This window comes from Primulina huaijiensis, chromosome 3 (assembly GCF_012295235.1).
Source record: "Primulina huaijiensis isolate GDHJ02 chromosome 3, ASM1229523v2, whole genome shotgun sequence".
In the NCBI taxonomy this organism is placed as follows: Eukaryota; Viridiplantae; Streptophyta; class Magnoliopsida; order Lamiales; family Gesneriaceae; genus Primulina; species Primulina huaijiensis.
This window is the reverse complement of record NC_133308.1, coordinates 25776158-25793995: the sequence shown is the minus strand read 5'-3', so window position 1 is coordinate 25793995 and position 17838 is coordinate 25776158. Positions and strand designations below refer to the sequence as shown.

At 35.2% G+C, this 17838-nt stretch overlaps 3 protein-coding genes across 4 annotated transcripts; 1 reads left to right on the top strand and 2 right to left on the bottom strand.

Annotated features, from left to right (window-relative positions):
- Positions 1-673: 673 nt before the first annotated feature.
- Positions 674-6999, top strand: LOC140974086 (uncharacterized). Of its 2 annotated transcripts, none has more exons than XM_073437323.1 (6): positions 674-916; positions 2283-2386; positions 2909-2986; positions 3135-3206; positions 3806-3900; positions 5753-6999. In XM_073437323.1, exons 1-6 carry the CDS (start codon positions 893-895, stop codon positions 6331-6333), a joined length of 954 nt encoding a protein of 317 aa, XP_073293424.1. In that variant the 5' UTR covers positions 674-892; the 3' UTR covers positions 6334-6999. The 2 variants fall into 2 exon arrangements, with proteins under 2 accessions (XP_073293424.1, XP_073293425.1); XM_073437324.1 differs by having other exon boundaries at positions 689-916; positions 2272-2386.
- A 278-nt stretch (positions 7000-7277) lies between these two features.
- Positions 7278-10038, bottom strand: LOC140974085 (uncharacterized). The gene is made up of 3 exons (XM_073437322.1): positions 8864-10038; positions 8620-8768; positions 7278-7620 (listed from the first exon to the last, which is right to left on the bottom strand). The coding sequence occupies exons 1-3, from the start codon at positions 9777-9779 to the stop codon at positions 7405-7407; spliced, it is 1281 nt and encodes a 426-aa protein (XP_073293423.1). The 5' UTR covers positions 9780-10038; the 3' UTR covers positions 7278-7404.
- An 806-nt stretch (positions 10039-10844) lies between these two features.
- Positions 10845-15723, bottom strand: LOC140974084 (uncharacterized). Its single transcript, XM_073437320.1, has 4 exons — positions 14591-15723; positions 12366-12775; positions 11054-11123; positions 10845-10963 (listed from the first exon to the last, which is right to left on the bottom strand). Exons 1-4 carry the CDS (start codon positions 15241-15243, stop codon positions 10879-10881), a joined length of 1218 nt encoding a protein of 405 aa, XP_073293421.1. The 5' UTR covers positions 15244-15723; the 3' UTR covers positions 10845-10878.
- Positions 15724-17838: the final 2115 nt, after the last annotated feature.

The following is a 17838-nucleotide window of genomic DNA, read 5'->3' as shown; positions in this document are numbered from 1 at the left end:
ACCATTCCATCGAAAACTTGAGAAAATGTTGATAAGGAAAACATGTCTAAGAAACTAATAGATTGGGATAGTTCGAGTGAAAGATTTGTGCACCAAATTTTGGAGAAAATTAAAAAATATGTTTAAACAGGAGGTGGAGAATATGACAAAGTGTCAATATTGTTAGTTCATACTCCACAATTCGAGTCCATAGCCACAAAGAAGATGAAGGAGATGAATTCGACGATACACATTATGGGATGCTTGGAAGAAGCAAACAAGCATGAAATACGTGATGGAGGAAATAAGCAAACTCAAAGTAAAGTAAGTGGAATTTATGAGAAAAGTCCTGATAATTCCGATGTGTCTGGTAGCTCAACATTTTCTGAATTCTTAGCTTGGCTAATGGTTCTCATTGGGCTACGATTACCAAACCCACCGTCCACTTTAACCATCATTAATTAATTTTTATTAATAATTATCTTTTTATATTTATAATAAAAAATAATATTATTGATATAAAAAAACAAAAAATTTTGTATATAATCGAATATCAAAATTATTTTGGTGTTTTCCAAAATAATCATTTAATAAAAAATCTAACAGATAAATAAATTTAAAGCTTGATGGTTAATAATATTTACCTATTGGGTAATTTTATCATTAACACAAAAAATTTTGTTTTGTTTTTTTTAAATTTCAAGAAATTTGACTTGGAACGAGTAAAATCAAATTCAACCCAAGTGGAGAGGAATACGATACCAGCCTAATCGAATTTTATCGATCACGGAATCTGATCGACTGAAATTGACGCTCATCCGGCCATCGGAATTTCGAATTGATAGGTCAGAATTGAGTTGTCGGCGGAGCTTGGGGCTGAAATTCACCTGTAGAGTTCCAGAGGTTCAATTCGATGAGTGACACCCAATTTGCGATGGTCAGTGCTCAATATCTCACATGAATGCTTTGCTTTCCCTTCGTTTTAAAATTATCTTTGAGAATAAAATTCTGGGCATTGTCTTTAGCATATTTTCCTTGGTTCATGGTATTAATCACATTGCTTTGTTGGAGACTTTTTTGTTGTTTGTTTTTCTTTTGAATTAGGTTAGATAATTTGGATTGTATGAACAATCTTGAGGGTTAAGACTGGTGCTGTTTTTGGTATAATTTCAATTTTGAGCCACCCCAATATACCTGGGGAAAACAGCAGCACAGTCTGGCCAGGTTCTATCAAAACTTATTGTTATCATGGCTTTTAGGGTTCATTTTTCATTTAATATTGTTGTTTGTGTGACCTTTGGCATCATCCATCTAAGGTTTCCTGGGAGGTGGGTTAAAATTTATGGAACTTTGTTCTTTTACATGGAACGATTCATTATTAAGTATATACTTTTGGAAAAAAAATCATTGCTTACATGCATTCATACATTTTGTGACGAGCCGATTTGTATTCGTATGTATTAAACCAGAAAAAGATTTGACATTTTAATCAGCGGTTGCAACGTAGTACCTGCCATTCTCGCATACTTTAGATCAGTTTAACATAGTAAAATTGTTCTCTGGTTGTTTTGAGATATCGTGATTATGTGTTAAATCTATCACATTTTAATTGACATGATCTCTATTTGTATAGTTTATTGCCCAATCATGAAGATCTTTTGTTGCTGCTCGATGGACGATGGAATCTCGTGAACTTTAAACTGAAAACCTCATTTTATATTTTCATGTTCAACTTGATGGCGAATGTTGTATACTAATGATGATATGCTAGAATCATGTTTAAAATCTTAATTACAATAAATTTCTTATATGATTCTAAAGTGATTTAATTGGACCAATTTCAGATTGTATTTATCCGTGTATATCTTCACAGCCACATAAAGAAACAATGATTGTGTTCTAAACTCATTGAGAACAATTACTATTTATGTTTTTGGTTATCCGTGTCATGGATGATGTCTTATAGATAGATTTGATTGAAGTTTGTATCATGTTTCTTTTTACTGACGTTCCTAATATTCAAAATCTAATAGCTAGATACTAGAAACAATGCCTATGGATGTTGGGAGCCACAGAATCTCATAAAGAGAATAAATTAACACTATGTGGAGCTGTGTTTAAGAATCGTGGTTGAAAGTATTTATTCGAAAAGTTGTTAAAACATAAGTGAGCATGATATATGAACATCTGTATGGAGATTAACAAAGTGATTTATCTTGTCTCAAACATTCTTACTTTTACATGCATGCGTTGAAATGTTTTTTACCCTCCTACTTGATTTTCTTATAATAGCCCAAATGTAGGTTGAAGAGTTGGCTTCTCTCGTTCGAGATAATGTTCCTTGCAAACATCTTATTTTGTCAATGGAAGAGATGTTGGTCAATTTTATTCAGGATGATGGTACAAGGTAAAATAAGTTGATGTATCTAGTGGATACTTTGAGAAACAGAAATCTCAAATTTCCTTTGAGTTTACTTCATGATGTGTTGGAAGATGAATCTCGATGTAGTCGAAATCACTCGAGCAAAAGATTTGGTGAATATTCTTCCTTCTCGAGTCAAAGGGCGATAAAGATGTGATCATCTGCATTCCTAACTTTCTCCCTCCAATTTACTTTTACTTCTTGAATCTTGCCAATTCATTTCCTCAGCATCCTCCTTCTAAAAGAAAATTCTAGGCCTGAAGAATGTGAATATCATTAAATTATTATTTCTTGAACTTGCTATTGTATTTCAACCAAGCATTTTGAGAGTTATCATTCCTCAAAGTCGCTAAACTTATAGTTCATTGTCATTCATAAATCAACATGAGAGTGGCTCCCACTTGTTGCAATTCCTATTCATCTCGTTCACACACTGTTGCACAACCTTTGCATAAAATTTCGGTTTTATTCAGAAATATTGAGCAGAGCGAACTATGCTGTATGCAGTTTAGATGGGGTGCTTGAGCTGGAACCAATGAATCCTTATAACCGCCTGCTCATACACCGTCTTGCTGAGATCTTCGGGTACTTCTGTGTGTGAAGTTTTGAATGTTTTAATCAACCTTCTATTCGTATTTTCTTGTTGGGCATCTTATTTGGCTGCCAGAGATAATTAACTTCAACCCCAGTTTAGGATTATGGGGAATACATAATGTTTACATTACCATGACAGATTTTCTCACAAATCTATTGGTGAAGGGGAAGACAGGCACTTAATTTTGGAGCGCTGCCCAGAGACATCGATGTACGTGAAGTGAAATGTTCATCTTTTGTGCGTTCATTTTAATATGTCTTGGTCGTATTTTGACATCATTTTTGGACTTTTGCGTGCTGTAAATATATGCATTAGTTGATTAAAATTTGAACTAAATTATGCTGTAATCCTTTTATTTTCTTGTGATTAAATCCATTTTTCTTTTAAAGACTTGAAACAATTGATAACATTAACATTGCCTGAACTAAAGTGTAGAAACCGGAGTTGTACCAATTATAGTCGGACAATTTTTCTTTTTGGTGGTGGTGGTTGTGGACACTGATAGACACGCATGTTATCTTATTTTGTTTATATTTTGTTTTTGTTTCTTGTTTGACAAAGTAGGTATAAACGAACTTTGGAATCCAGTATTTCTATTTACATTGTTCCGTTTATGATAAAGCTATTGTTGATTTGTGGTCTGTTAAATTGAATATATAACTAGTTTTGTCTAGTGAAAGCCTGTTTATTTTCTTAATGACAAAGAAGACCACATACATAGATTGCGAAACTTGATTATGTGGAGTAATGACTTTGGTGGGGTGGCCTTTTTACATGCTCATGCTCATGCTCTATTTAACTAATTGCAGACCTTCCATCCTCGTAAGTGATTTATTGTGGCATTCCATTGACGTTCAGTCTCCAATGGTTTTGGACATATTTAAACAGAAGGTTGTTATACAAGGTGAAGTATTTGTCTCTCGCAGCAAAAGCTAAGGCTTAGTTTGGTTTGGCTTTTGGGTGGAATCTTTACTTCTGAAATGTCCAACCATCTCTTTGACAGAGTTTTCAAAACTATTTTTTTATGTACATTTAATTTTTTTAAATCAATCTATTATGGACTTTTTTTATAAAAAAAAAACATTTGAAATAATTTTGAAAGGATAAAAAAAATCAAATACTTTCAAAATTAAACTCCGGAAAATACTATTCACAACTATAATTTTCTGTTTCTGATATTTCGTATGGGGGATTTTATTCTTTGATGTATGATATCCTCTCTTATGTGTCATCTGAATATGCTAAATTTAAACTGATAAAGCGAGCAAATATATATCTCATTGTTGCACTTTAGTTGGAAGTACGGCAAACTCGAGCAAGATCATTTGGGATGTGAATAGTTCAATTTAGTAAAATTTGCAAGATTTAAGCAAGTTTTGTACCAAATGAAAATTTTCATCTCCAATTGATGTGCCAAAAGTATGAAAATCCCCCTAGATCCTGAATAAGGATCTATAAATAACATCCACCCAAACGCAGCTGATTCTTAAAGCTGGTAAACATGAAAGATTTCTCGGGGTTGGGCGGCATTGGAAATTCTGTGGTGGGTGTCAGTTATTCGAGTCCACTTATCTCCAAGTCATGAACTTAGCCATGATGTAAATGTGGTTAGGTGTAATATTTACAATTTTGATCTTAAGTTGGTTATTGGCTATGTTGCATAGATACGGGTACGGTGATCGTATCAATAAAATACGAATACGGTGATACGACAAATTTTGAAAATATAAGATACCACATGACTAAGACACGACAATCATTAAAATATATATAAATTTTATATATATTATTTATTTATAATATTTAAAAGCCCAAATCCCAATTCCTTTTTAAATATTTTCCAATTAATCTTAAGAAATTTCGATTTTTTTCAATTAACCCCTAATTTTTTTAAATATTTCCAATTTTGCCCAAACGTATACGAGCCATATCCATGGCATGTCCTCGCCGTGTCCAAAACGTATCTGACTTGTCAAATCTTAAAAATGTCGACGACACACATATTGACGTGTCTTATCCGTATCTGTGTGGTGTCTGTGTCTAACACTTCTATTTTTTTTTAAGTGTTCGTGCTACATAGGTTATTGGTAACAAATTCTCCTGTGTTCAAACAGGATGTATGCTTTCTAAAGAAAGTAAGTTCCAAGTGAAATATAATTATGTTATGGTGTTGAGAAATTTGAATTTATTTTATTTGTGCAAGTCATCGATCAGATGTGTATATGTTTGTTTTTCCACAGACGCAGTTTATGGGCATGCGTCTAGTGACTTGTCTGTCATTGTTTAGAAATTGGGTGCTTAATGTAACTTTTCAGGGGCAGTTTCAAGTTGCCCCTTTTGTGGGCTTGTTAAGTTTTAACTGTTCATGGAGGCAACTCTGTAATCTGATAAAATTCTCAAAAACTCATAATTGCCATAGAGTTTGAATGACTGCATTTGTGCTAAAGAGGAATAATGAGTGAATCGCTCCCAAAATTATACAAATGGTTTGCATCAAGTTAATCTGGCAGAAGGACAGAAGGTGGTGCCAAGAGAAAATGTTCCTTCTTTTGAAAAGTTGGAATCTTTTAGCTCCCATGTTATGAATCGATGAGATATCATTTACTGTAGAGGTTTGTTTTTCCTTTCACGTATAGACAATTAGCCTGGGATACCACTCCGGTAGCTCTTGTCGCGGCATCATTCATTCATTGTGCTTGTGTTATTCACTACCATTTTCGACATTATTGTCAACGTTTGTTTTTGTATTCTCTCAGATCAAAGGGATTATTCTGTGACGGAGTCTTCACTTGAGGAGAGAAGAACAGCTTATTTGGCTGCCCGGGAAAGAATATTTTCAGAAGATGCGTGTGACGTGAAATTGGCAAAGAATAGACCACGACATGATCCTGTGGTTGCTCGCCGTATGATAACTCGTGCACTTGGCCGAACAAATAAGGCAGCTAATCATGAATTCAGTTTGAATGCGGAGTATGAACGTGCAGCAAAGGATGTGAAAAGCCAACTCAATGAAGCGGGAGTCGTCAATTCTAGCGCTGAGCTGGAAACAAAATCACCGTCTGCCAAACATCCAAGGTCAAAGACAACGCCAAAGGTTGAAAAGTCGAGTGGATCTAAATTATCAGATGCAACGAGCAAGGCGTCGCTGCGAACAAACAAACTTGTACAAACGGAGGAAGGTTCTGCAGTTGGGAGAGCAGAGAATCAAGCCCAAGAAAGAAACTTGAGAAATGAGCATGTGGGAACTGCAAAGAGATTATTTGCTAATGCCTTGGGGATTCATCGAAAAGATGCCAATCCATCCAGCTGTAATGAAACCAAGAAAACCGACAGCTGAGCTAACTTGACGTCCAACTTAATACTGAAACTGGATGACGTTCAAGGGTGCTTGGAGGATTTTGTAGGTAGTTAGATTTTGGGTTACGTATCCAGGTTGTGACGAAATCCAATTGTAGAGCTAAGGTGGGGTGTGTTATTTGTTGATTATACCTGTGTGATAATGCTTGCTCACAACACGAGTTCTTCCTCCGAAATGTTCTACTTAGATTTACATTTTACTGATTTCTTCCATGGAAAATGTGTATCCGTTTGTTGCGACTTCTACCATTTATCATTTGTAGTAAGCTAGAAATAGTCTATGCTATACGGCTGTGCAGAGACAGATTCAGGAATCTGGGAAGCAGAGCAAGATCGGGAGATGATGGTAAAACTTGAATATTTTGAAAATTGTAATATGATATTTCCATTTGACCACCTACACTTGCGTCTACTAGGTTCCACCCTTCAGCTATTGTTCCAGGTATAGGCTCCTTGGCCCATATGAAGAGGATCTCCAAGTTTAATAGGGGTGGACAAGTTGTTGGTCCTTGGTTTGTGGATTTATTTTACGTAGACAAGTCTAACATCAGTGTCTTTACTAGCCAGTTAATTTTGGTGTCGTTTGTCGGAGAAATGACTGTAAAATGTTCAACTTTGGTTTTATGTATTGGTTTTCACTCGTGTATGAACTGTTTTCCTTCTTTTTACTCAACTCTTTTCTTTTCTAACATTTTCTCCAAATGATATGCTTGTGATTTGGCAGATAATGACCCTGACTGGGTGCTTGAATGCACTTTCTTCAACAAAGTATTCATGGTTTTTTGAACCAAATATGCAGCGGATGTCAAAAAGGTCCCAATGCTGTTAAAAAGTGTTGTTTCCTATTTTTTGCTTCCAAAGGCAGGCAAAACGGTGCAAATCAAAACCACTGTTCACATGAATCAAGAGCATGTTCGGACTCTCTACAATTAAAACGATCATTCATGCGATACTTTGACATAATATTGAAGTACGTGTATAAAAGTATGAAGCACGCACACCACACAATCCAACTCAAAGCTAGTATCACATGAAAAGGGAGGGGGGTTGATTATTTTACACCAATCACAGACATGAGAAACTGAAGCTTATTGTTGAACTCAGTGAGTTCTGATGGATCCTTGACTAATGGTGGCCATTCAATTCCTGTGAATGCATACAACTCCTTAAGTTCTTCAAAGTAGGATGGATGCCGTGGGGTCTTGAACCCAACTATCGCTCTAATCAAATCAATCTTTCTCCAAATCTTTTCATCTTCAGATGATCCCTGTGAATAAGAATACATGGCTCATGAAAATAAGATCCTGGAAGGCTCGCCAAAAAAAGAGAAATTCCGTAGAAGGGAAAAGCCAGGCACTTCAACTTTCCAATATTCAAATTGCATAAAAGAATCGTCCAAGAAAGGCACTCTTTTAAGTGCACTGGTATCCTTGTTTTGGGGTGAATTTTACTGGTGCATCATAACATAAGAACAGTGCTGCTTCATCAAGACCAATGACCAAGTCATCACACATAGTTCGAAGCAATTTAAACAGACTCCTCCAGTCTTCCAAAGTTTTGGACGACATACAGTACCTTTTGAATGCATAAATCTTAACATGACATCCAAATTACACAAGCAAAACAATTCCACGGAGTATTGAGAGGTGAAAACAAGGTATCGAGACATGCTCCTTCAACATCAATGTAAAACTACACCTTGTTTCATGTGTTTCTGAACCTACAGAAGTGCCGGGGGTAAAAAATCACGAGGAGAACTTTGTAAATCTAGTACTGCTATAAGAGAATCGTAGGGATATCACGCTAACACACTCTTATCCTCAAATTACACCATTCTTGAAAGTGGCGATTTTAATAGCTGATAAATTGGTGTGCATATCCATTCTTAGTTTCTTACTAACTGACTAACAAGTTGAATCCACAATTTTTGGCTTGATAAAGCTTCAGACCTCAGAACACGTCTCCCATACCTAATCAAGAACTTCTCCATTCACAACATCTACTTACACAGCACTAAACCATAAACGAAGGTGAACCACAAGTCGAATAATGCATGAGAGGATAGAAATATATTATCAAGAATTGTTTCATTACCAGCTCAGAATACTCTGCCAAGAAACATGAATACCTATAAATTTCTATAGAAATATATTATCAAGAATAGTTTCATTAATTCATCATCATGATAGAACGAATATTTCCGCAGATAGTAATGCAAACAATTATTTCACAATGAAGCTATACTAAAAATTATTGAAAATCTGACCTCAACACTCTCTCCATCGGAAACAATTCTATCTCCTTCCAAATGGTGTGCTTCCTCATTTTTCAACTCAGGCATGTCAACTAAAGCTGCCTCATCCAAAGAATGTTTGCTGTCATCTGATAATACCATTTTGGATTGCTCCTTATTTTCTGCGAACAAATCAACAAACAAATTAAGCCAAAGTGACATCGAAAAGAAAAAACATATAAAACCTTACTTGAGCCCTTTCACTTGTAAAGCATACCTGAAGTTGCCTTCAACTCCGAAGGTTTCTCTTCTTCTCCTTCTTCTTCAGCTACTTCTACTTCTCCGACTGCTGTCGAGCTTTCAAGACTTCCCATATCGGTAACGGTACCTTTAGACTTGATAGAGTCCCTTGCAACAGCTTGCTCTTCCTCTCTTGAAGATTCCATTCTCTCATTTGCAATATTTTCTTCTGCGACGACTTCTGGACTTACAATATCGGAAGAGCTGGCCTTAGATTCTTGCGAGAAATCCTCAACTTTCTTATCTCCCCCTGAGTGTGCTTTCCTCTTTCTAGAGGGTTTCAGTTTCCTCCAAATTCTCCTTTTCCCTCCCTTCTCAGTTTCCTCTGGACCAGTGACATCTCCCCTTATATCACCTAGATGTTTCTTGTCCAGGTCCTCTGGATTTTCAACTTCTACACTTTCCCCACTCGCGACATGTTTTTCACTCTCTTTCTCCATTAACTCGTCATCCTTAACCTCAACAACTGGCAGACTGTCTTTCACATTTTCTTCTACATCCTCAAGACCCCGTATTTCTTCAACAGTTGTATTTTTCAGCTCTTCTGATCCACTATCTCCTTCAAGCAGTAAAGGTTCATTAGCAGAGTCTATCATGACCTGAGTCGGCAGCAGCTTGCTCATGAGCTTCTCAGTGCAAGCATAACTAGCGTAAATGAATCCAAAAGGCAGCGAGAAAGTGAACCCAAGTACAGAAACAACAAGAAGAGGAGGAAGAAGCAGCGGAACAGATGAAACCACAAAGCCCGTGACCACAAGCTTCTTCCCCAGGCTGAGTCCTTTGTCCAAAACATAACCCATTTTGGTACTCTTCTCACTCGAGCCTCCGTCTTCTTCCTCTGAATAAGAACAAAAGTATTGGGTTTCCGGCTCGATGCTTGGATTGAGCTCCATGATTATCAGCAGATTTGGATTCAAGAACAATGACTACAATTCATGAACACCAAAATTCAGCTGAAAAGCTTGAATTTCATTCATCTGATTGAAGGTGATGATCTTCAATCTGACGCTGCGTGTGGGGTCATATTCAGGGAGACACGCGTTGCAGAATGAGACGTAGAAGTTTGCATGAGCTCGTGTGGAGAGGCCAAGCGGCCTGCTACCATCGCATTTCTCGACTCTGTTCTTTGTTTAGTATATTGTTATAAATTAATTTTTAATATAAAATAAAAGTAATTAATTAAAATCGATTGGTCAATTTATTTCAATTATTATTTGAGAAAATATTTTATTATATAATTTTTTATTATTTGAGTTTTGTGCGTATCCTAAAGTCTTATAATAATATAATATTTGATATAAATATTAATTTTTTTTTGATAATATCTTTAATAAATTTGTAGTTTATCTGCAACCAACATATCTTAATAAACCATTCTTTTACCTGCATCTATTATTTTGAATTTTCAAATGATCATATTATATGTAATATAATCTAAGACGCTAGTTAATTAATTATATAATAAATTTGGGAACCTTTGTACTGTATGAGAAGTGATAATTAACTATAATAAATCTTATTTCGCACCTCGTCTGAATTAGCGCCATAAAATGAGTCACACGGATTGGATCAACTTATATCATACTCATAAAAAATATTAATTTTTATCTCAAAAAATATTATTTTTTATGATAAAAAAGAATCTTGTTGATTCTTCTCAAGGATATAAACTCGTAAGATCGGAGATTTGAAAATTGTATNAAAAAAAAAAAAAAAAAAAAAAAAAAAAAAAAAACTCTGGAGCTTTTTGACATCTCATCTGAACACAACCTAAGGAGTGGATAACAGACCAAATAATCATATTACACGAAGCTTCGTATACGAAAGAGGAATGAGAAAGCAAGCATAAATACAACTTAAAATAAAAGGTGTAACAAGTTTGTCGCCTAACTTACGTAACAGTAGAGAAGCTTGTGAAAATGGATCAGGGTAGGATTGAATTCCATGGGATATACGTATGTACACAAAGAAAAATAAAACCACGGGGACTTCTTACTTCAGTGAACTAGTAGCCAACTGCTGCCGAAACTTGGGTCTTATCGTTACCACACCAGGCCTGGTTTCATCAAAATGATACCTACACAATAAAGACATCGAGATTTCGGCACAAGCTGATGCGTCAAAAACTCCCTTAGATCACAATACAAAAGAGAACGAGAGGTTTCACCTGTTCTCATTGAGAAAGTTTTTGATAGCTGACGGGAGAGCAGCTGCTCCCCGGCTGTGATTACCCTTACCTGGGATAAGTGCTGAAGTGTTAGTGTTTGTATTTCAATCTAGTCCTTATCTTGAGCTACACAATTAGCTCCCCTTATTGCAAACAACACCCAAAAAGGGAAAAAAAAATTTGGTTGCTGTTCTGCTCTTAGGTAATTGATTTCGGTATATCCACATATCATCAATATTTGAACAAGCAACACATGTTGGCATAAACAAATAATCTCGAAATGGCTTAACATTATGGAAAGTTCATCTCAGCTTATAGTAGAGATGATAATTTAGAAGTATAAATCATACTGTAGTGCATCTACAAACTCATGGCATAACTTCTCGTGCAACACATAAATGCTAGACATGCTAGCTTCAAGAATCAAATAAATTGGTTCCGAATCATCTATGTAGTAGTGAGAACAAAATCTCTCAGCAACCCCTGATATGCAATCAACAAATAGCGCATCCAGAAATAACACAAAATTAATTAGAAAGACAATGAAAGAAATATTGAGGCGATGTTGACTCTTACCAATCGCCATCGAATTTGGACCAAGATTGCAATGGAAATAATTATCTTGGACGCACATTGCTTTTAGTTATTTTAAATGACAAAGAAGAGTTTAAAAACATGATGTATATCGAAGCACGCTTTTGTCTCGAAGTTGAATCATATATGATGATAGTCATGATCATTGATTGGCTAAAGCAATAAATCAAGAGCCTTGGATGTCATTGCAAAACCAATATTTCTATGCTACAGGGAGGATGGCTACTGGATTTACACTTGGTCCTTGGTAACAAAAAAACAGATGAAAACTTTTTAAGGTTATTAATTGACATTGAAATAATGTGGGGTATGATTTCCTCCACATCAAAAACAAGTCATGAGCATTTCCAATTTACATTACAGACAGAACATGTGGTCAAGAGCAAACAACACAAACTTTTCCCTGACAAATTGCCCAGAAGTTTTCTTTTATTATTGTGAATTCATGATTACAAGTAATTTTCATGCCAAACAAACCACTGTCGAAGGTTCAAGACAATATTTTTTTCCCTCAGGGCATATTTGGAAGAGGTGTTTAGACAAACAGAACAACTGAAAATGTGAAAATCAATGTTTAACACAATCCCATTTCTCAGATGTGGTTAAAAAAAGATGACTTTATATGCTCGCCATAGATTTGGCAGCACGGAGACACAATCCAGAAAATAATTTTTACCAAAATAGTAGCAACCCCAATTTATTCCCCAGGAAAGGATACCTGTAATCACTTGTAATAGTACTGGCCTCTGCCTCAATGGCTGGTGCTGCATCCCAAACTTTTCCTTCTTCACATGACTTAAAGATTGCAGAGATTCAGGGAGCAATAAGCTTGACTCCTTGTTGACATCACTCAGAGCGGCTAAGCAATTTGACGACACTAAAGATTCCACACTCTGTAAATGCTCCTGCAGTGCTAGAACAGCTTCCGTTGCATGAAGACCATGCAAATCCAGTGTCCATAGATCATTTTTAGAATTCCTGGTCGCTAGGATTTCCTTCGCTGCATTTGTATTAAGCTTCTCCGCAGCAGTCCAACGTTCTTGAGCTTTAAGAGAGAAATGACGTGCGGATAAATGATCTCCTCTGAGGTATGCATCATTCGCAGCCTTAGAATAATGAGATGCTGATCTGATTTAAAAAAGACAAGGAAACGTTGAGCAATGACCATAACAAGGGACACATTTTAAAGCTTTCATTAAAAAAAAAAACTTTCAGCTTCTGTGTCAATATAATTGGCAATATATGGCTTGTATACTTTGATCAACAAGATGCATTATTCACACCAATTTTCAAGTCAATTTAGCACTATTGTATGGATAATTCCTACATTCCTGGTCTCCTCTAAGGTATGCATCATTCGCAGCCTTAGAATAATGAGATGCTGATCTGATTTAAAACAGACAAGGAAACTTTGAGCAATGACCGTAACAAGGGACACATTTTAAAGCCAGTCTGTTGTAGAAGTTCTCCCTTACTCATAAAAGAAAAAAACTTTCAGCCTCTGTGTCAATATAGTTGGCAATATATGGCTTGTATACTTTGATCAACAAGATGAATTATTCAAACTAAGTTTCAAGTCAAGTTAGCGCCATTGTATGGATAATTCCTGCATTCCATTATATCAAAACAATTTTATGTTAATTTATTCTTAAAAAACACTTCAAAACTGTACAGGGTAGTCAACAATTTGGATGAAGTACCAAAAAACTAAAAAATGATAAAAATCAGGTTAAGAATATTTCTGTACTCTTTTAGGGTCACTTAAACCACATTTGCTTTAAGTTAAAGTAGGAAAACTAAAAACAAAGCATTGGATTTTGATAGTTATTTATGTCTTATGACTGGGGATGGATGCCCGCAAGGATAAAATAAATATCACTAAAAACAAAGCCTTGGATTTTGATAGTTATTTATGTCTTATGACTGTGGATGGATGTCCACGAGGATAAAATAAATATCAAGTTGCACGCAGACAGATGTACTCCCAGATCTTGCAACTCACGAGCTTCAAATATTTAGCAACGTGGGCCAGAAAAACGGGAAGACCTATCACGTGCATACACATAAATCCCTCAGAGTTAAAATAGGAAAAGGGTTACTAGCAGTGATTTCTGACTGGGGACAATCGTGGGTGCTGTAAGTAAATTTAGTCGTCAACTGATTTGTGTTTACTAGAAATCTACAAGATTTTTCCCAGAGGTCTAAGGATCAGAAAGGCTCTATTCTTACATTTCATGGTTATGAATAACTTTACAGGACTTGTACCAAAGGCCTAAGGCTCAATTCATGTGCTTCAGGCCCTTGACACAATCTGAGGTGTACGATAACATGTGATTTAATCCTAAAGCCCCAGTCCTAATATGCTTTAAAGGCTAGGGACAAGTATAGGGATAGTAAATTCAATAGGAATACAAAATGTAGTAGTTATATTTTGCTCATAATGCGTACTCATTTTACTATCATTTATAGAGTGTATTGGATTATATGTATGCAATACACTTTCGATATTTATATTCTAGCATATCATCTTTTATGGCGCTTCACTGTAGCACAGTGTGTGTCTTGCTTTGCCCCTAGGCTCTATGAATTTGATACTCATGAGCCTTAGTTGTCCTTGCACTTCAAACAACTATATATGCATCATATTTTTGGAACTATAACAGGTTCGTAATAGAGAGGAACACCGCACAAGTGATGGAATATTAAAAGATGACCTTTGAACTGCAGATGAAAACGAAATTCGCTGATGAGGAACATTTATATGTGCTATACTGCTCAATATAGGATTTGAAAAGAATGGGTACAGATCCTTACTACAAACGAAACAACGGCCCCGAGTCTCGTATTGTTATATATGATGTAAACCCTATAACTAATAGTCGATTCGTGATGTGCAAACAACATGATATAACCAAAAAAATAGGGATCAGCTGAGATGATTACCTTATCATTCTTACTGCGTCTTTTCTATGAAATAGATAAACATCATCCTCTTCCAGCTCAGTCTCAGGTTCAATAGGTAAAAATCTGGCTAAATCCAGCGATGGACAGAAATAATCATCACCCTTACATCCTATGTTATTGTCTTCGAAATATTCATTATTACTAAAGCTCAAATCAGCTCTCTCCCCAAAAGGAACATCTTGAAAGGCAGAAGATGTGTGTCCATTCCCATGATTCAATTCATTGATATTGTTATCTACACCAGCCAATAAATCCTCAATCAAACTCTCATCCATCAAAGGTGAAAAAGCTTCGAGTCTATGATAAGTCTGATCCTTTACAAAAGCCCCATGGCTCCGATCACTCGAATTGCTAAGTGCTACCGGTCTTATAGAGTCATGATTATCAGGATTTGTTAAGGAGGGAAAATTCATGGAAGCTGTGACTACAGATGAAAAGGGTTTTTCTACGAGGGCCTTGTTTTTGTTCGATAAGCTTTGTGCACGAGTAGAGGCACCCAGTACGGGATAAGGCTCAGCATCCACTTCACATTCAAACCCTTGTTGCCTCCGCCGTTGCTTAAGGTCAAATTCTGCCCAACCTGAGATTCTTTTACTGCCAGTCGCATGGTTTTCACTAGAAGAAACATCCATCCCCTTACTCTTCCGATCAAAAACACATCGCTGTCTACATACAATAGTTAGCCGCTAAAAGACGTGGACTTTTGATGAAGCACCCTCAATCAAATAACACAAATCGGCAAAAGATTTTAATAATTTACGCGTACGCGAGGATAAACTATAGGTATCTCTCAATGCGATAAATTAAACGCAATAACAAAGGACAAATCTGAAAGAAAAATAAGTAGGAGGACAATACGCTACCGATTAAGGAACGGTAAGAGAGGAGGAAGGCCGTATCGGTGGCGCGAATTGATATATCACCCGACGGCTGATGCGACGAGCGGCGATTGATGGGTGCGGCGTTGGGTTACAGAAGCTGCAAGGAAAGCTGGAAGACGTAGCCAACACAAGGAAGGAGAGGGCAGAGATTTGTGGCGTGTATGGTTAGATTTTGCTTCCAAGTTTTATATTTAAAAATGTTAGCCACTGTGATTCAAATATATTAACAAATTACAGAAGTTTGATCTGACTTGATAGGGAGAGGATTCTAACCACTGTTTTTAAAATTATATCAGATTGATCAATTCGATCGAGAATCGATCATAGATTCGGTCAAACAATTCAATAAATCGTTTTTACGATCGAATCGACCTAGAACTGTTCCGATCGTGTATTAGTAAACCGGTTCAAAATCCGTTTGACAGGTTCACCCATTTTTATTTTTTTTCAAATTTTGATTTTTTATTTTCTTTAAAAAAAAATTTATTTAAAATTTGAGGAGGTCTCTTGTGAGACGGTCTCACGAATCTTTATCTGTGAGACGGGTCAACCTTACCGATATTCACAATAAAAAGTAATACTCTTAGCATGAAAAATAATATTTTTTCATGGATACCAAAATAAAAGATCTGTCTCATAAAATACGACATATGAGACCGTCTCACACAAGTTTTTGCCTTAAAATTTAAAGTAGGTCTCTTGTGAGACGGTCTCACGAATCTTTATCTGTGAGACGGATAGATCCTACCAATATTCACAATAAAAAGTAATATTTTTTAATGGATGACCCAAATAAGAGATCCGTCTCACAAAATACAACCCGTGAGACCGTCTCACACAAATTTTTGCCTAAAATTTAAGATTTTTTATTTTGATTTAATATACATTATTTGGATTTTGAACTCTATTATAATATTAGTAATATTAGACATGATTTTGATTTATTTATTTTTTAAAAAAATATAAATATAATTATATTTGATTATATATAAACTTGAATAAATAAATTTTTTATTTATATATATTTAAGATTTTTATAATTTGAACTATATTATTTAATATATGTAAACTTGAATAAATAATTTTTTTTAATATATATTTAAACTTTTTTATAATTTGAAATATATTATTCACTATATTATATTGTTATTTTATAAATACAATTCTTTTCCGATCTGACAACAAACTCGATTATTTGAATTGTTTTTAAATTAACTCGATTCGATAATATCCAATTATTAAAACAATACTACAAGGAAGGAGACTCTTTATTTAATTGAAGTTAATTTAAAGGTATCGATGAGTTCACGACAAATATATGAAACCGATATTATTTTGTTTTCAAAATATTTTGTTCAAATACACATCAAAGGTTATCAGTTGTACCATAGAATCACTTGTTTAGAGGGAAATAAACGATCCAAGACAAAAATTTATGTGAGACGATCTCACGGACTGTATTTATGAGACGGAACTCTTATTTGGATCATCCATGAAAAAGTATTATTTTTTTATGCTAAGCGTATTACTTTTTATTGTGAATATCGGTATGGTTGACCCGTCTCACAGATAAAGATTCGTGAGACCGTCTCACAATAGACCTACTCACGATCCAAACCAAACCAAATAATATCAGGCTTGAGCTTAGCTCGTTTAAAATTTTTTGAGGCTCGAGCTCAATTCGAACTTCTATTATCGAGCTCGAACTCGGTATGTCTTGAAAATACTAAGCTCGAGAAAAGCTCGATCTCGGCTCGTTAAAAGCTCGTTTATCGTGTTAATCAAGTCGAGCTCGAGCTTGATTCATTAATAGCTCGTTTACCATGTTAAACAAGTCTGACTTGAGCTCGGCTCGTTTTTTAGCTCGTAAAGCATAGATTTGAATTTGAGTTTGAGCTTTATTCGAACTTGTTAAAAATTAAATATATATATATATATAATCTAATTTTAAATCAGACATAAAAATGTAAATTCATTCATAAATAACCAAAACGATAAAAATAACAACTAAAAAAAACATAAACTCGATATATTATTGAACATCCCAAAATAATATATATAACATACGGATAACAAATATTCGTCATGTACTGATATCATCATATAAATAACATTGCAATAATTTCATTATTTTAATACTTCAATTCATTCCATTGACATTAGTACTAATATTTTTATTTGTCAATTCAACAAATGAGTCAAGTTCGAGCTGACGAGCCACTTAAACGAGTCGAGCTCGAGCTTATGAGCTACCTAAACAAGCCGAGCTCAAGCTCACGAAGTTATTTTCAAATATATTTGTGAGATAATGAGCCGAATATCCTTAAGTTTGAAATTGATTTTAAT

Bases quoted from the DNA above. Each gene is read 5' to 3' on its own strand.
- LOC140974084 (XM_073437320.1), bottom strand. From the start codon at position 15,243: ATGGATGTTTCTTCTAGTGAAAACCATGCGACTGGCAGTAAAAGAATC. The intron at 12,776-14,590 runs GTAATCATCTCA...TTTTTAAATCAG, and splicing joins GACGCAGTAAGAATGATAAG to ATCAGCATCTCATTATTCTA. The intron at 10,964-11,053 runs GTGAAACCTCTC...TTTATTGTGTAG, and splicing joins AACTTTCTCAATGAGAACAG to GTATCATTTTGATGAAACCA.
- LOC140974086 (XM_073437323.1), top strand. From the start codon at position 893: ATGAGTGACACCCAATTTGCGATG. The intron at 2,387-2,908 runs GTAAAATAAGTT...TGCTGTATGCAG, and splicing joins ATTCAGGATGATGGTACAAG to TTTAGATGGGGTGCTTGAGC. The intron at 2,987-3,134 runs GTACTTCTGTGT...TTACCATGACAG, and splicing joins CGTCTTGCTGAGATCTTCGG to ATTTTCTCACAAATCTATTG.
- LOC140974085 (XM_073437322.1), bottom strand. From the start codon at position 9,779: ATGGAGCTCAATCCAAGCATCGAGCCGGAAACCCAATACTTTTGTTCT. The intron at 8,769-8,863 runs GTATGCTTTACA...ATTTGTTCGCAG, and splicing joins GGAGTTGAAGGCAACTTCAG to AAAATAAGGAGCAATCCAAA. The intron at 7,621-8,619 runs GTCAGATTTTCA...TCTTATTCACAG, and splicing joins CCGATGGAGAGAGTGTTGAG to GGATCATCTGAAGATGAAAA.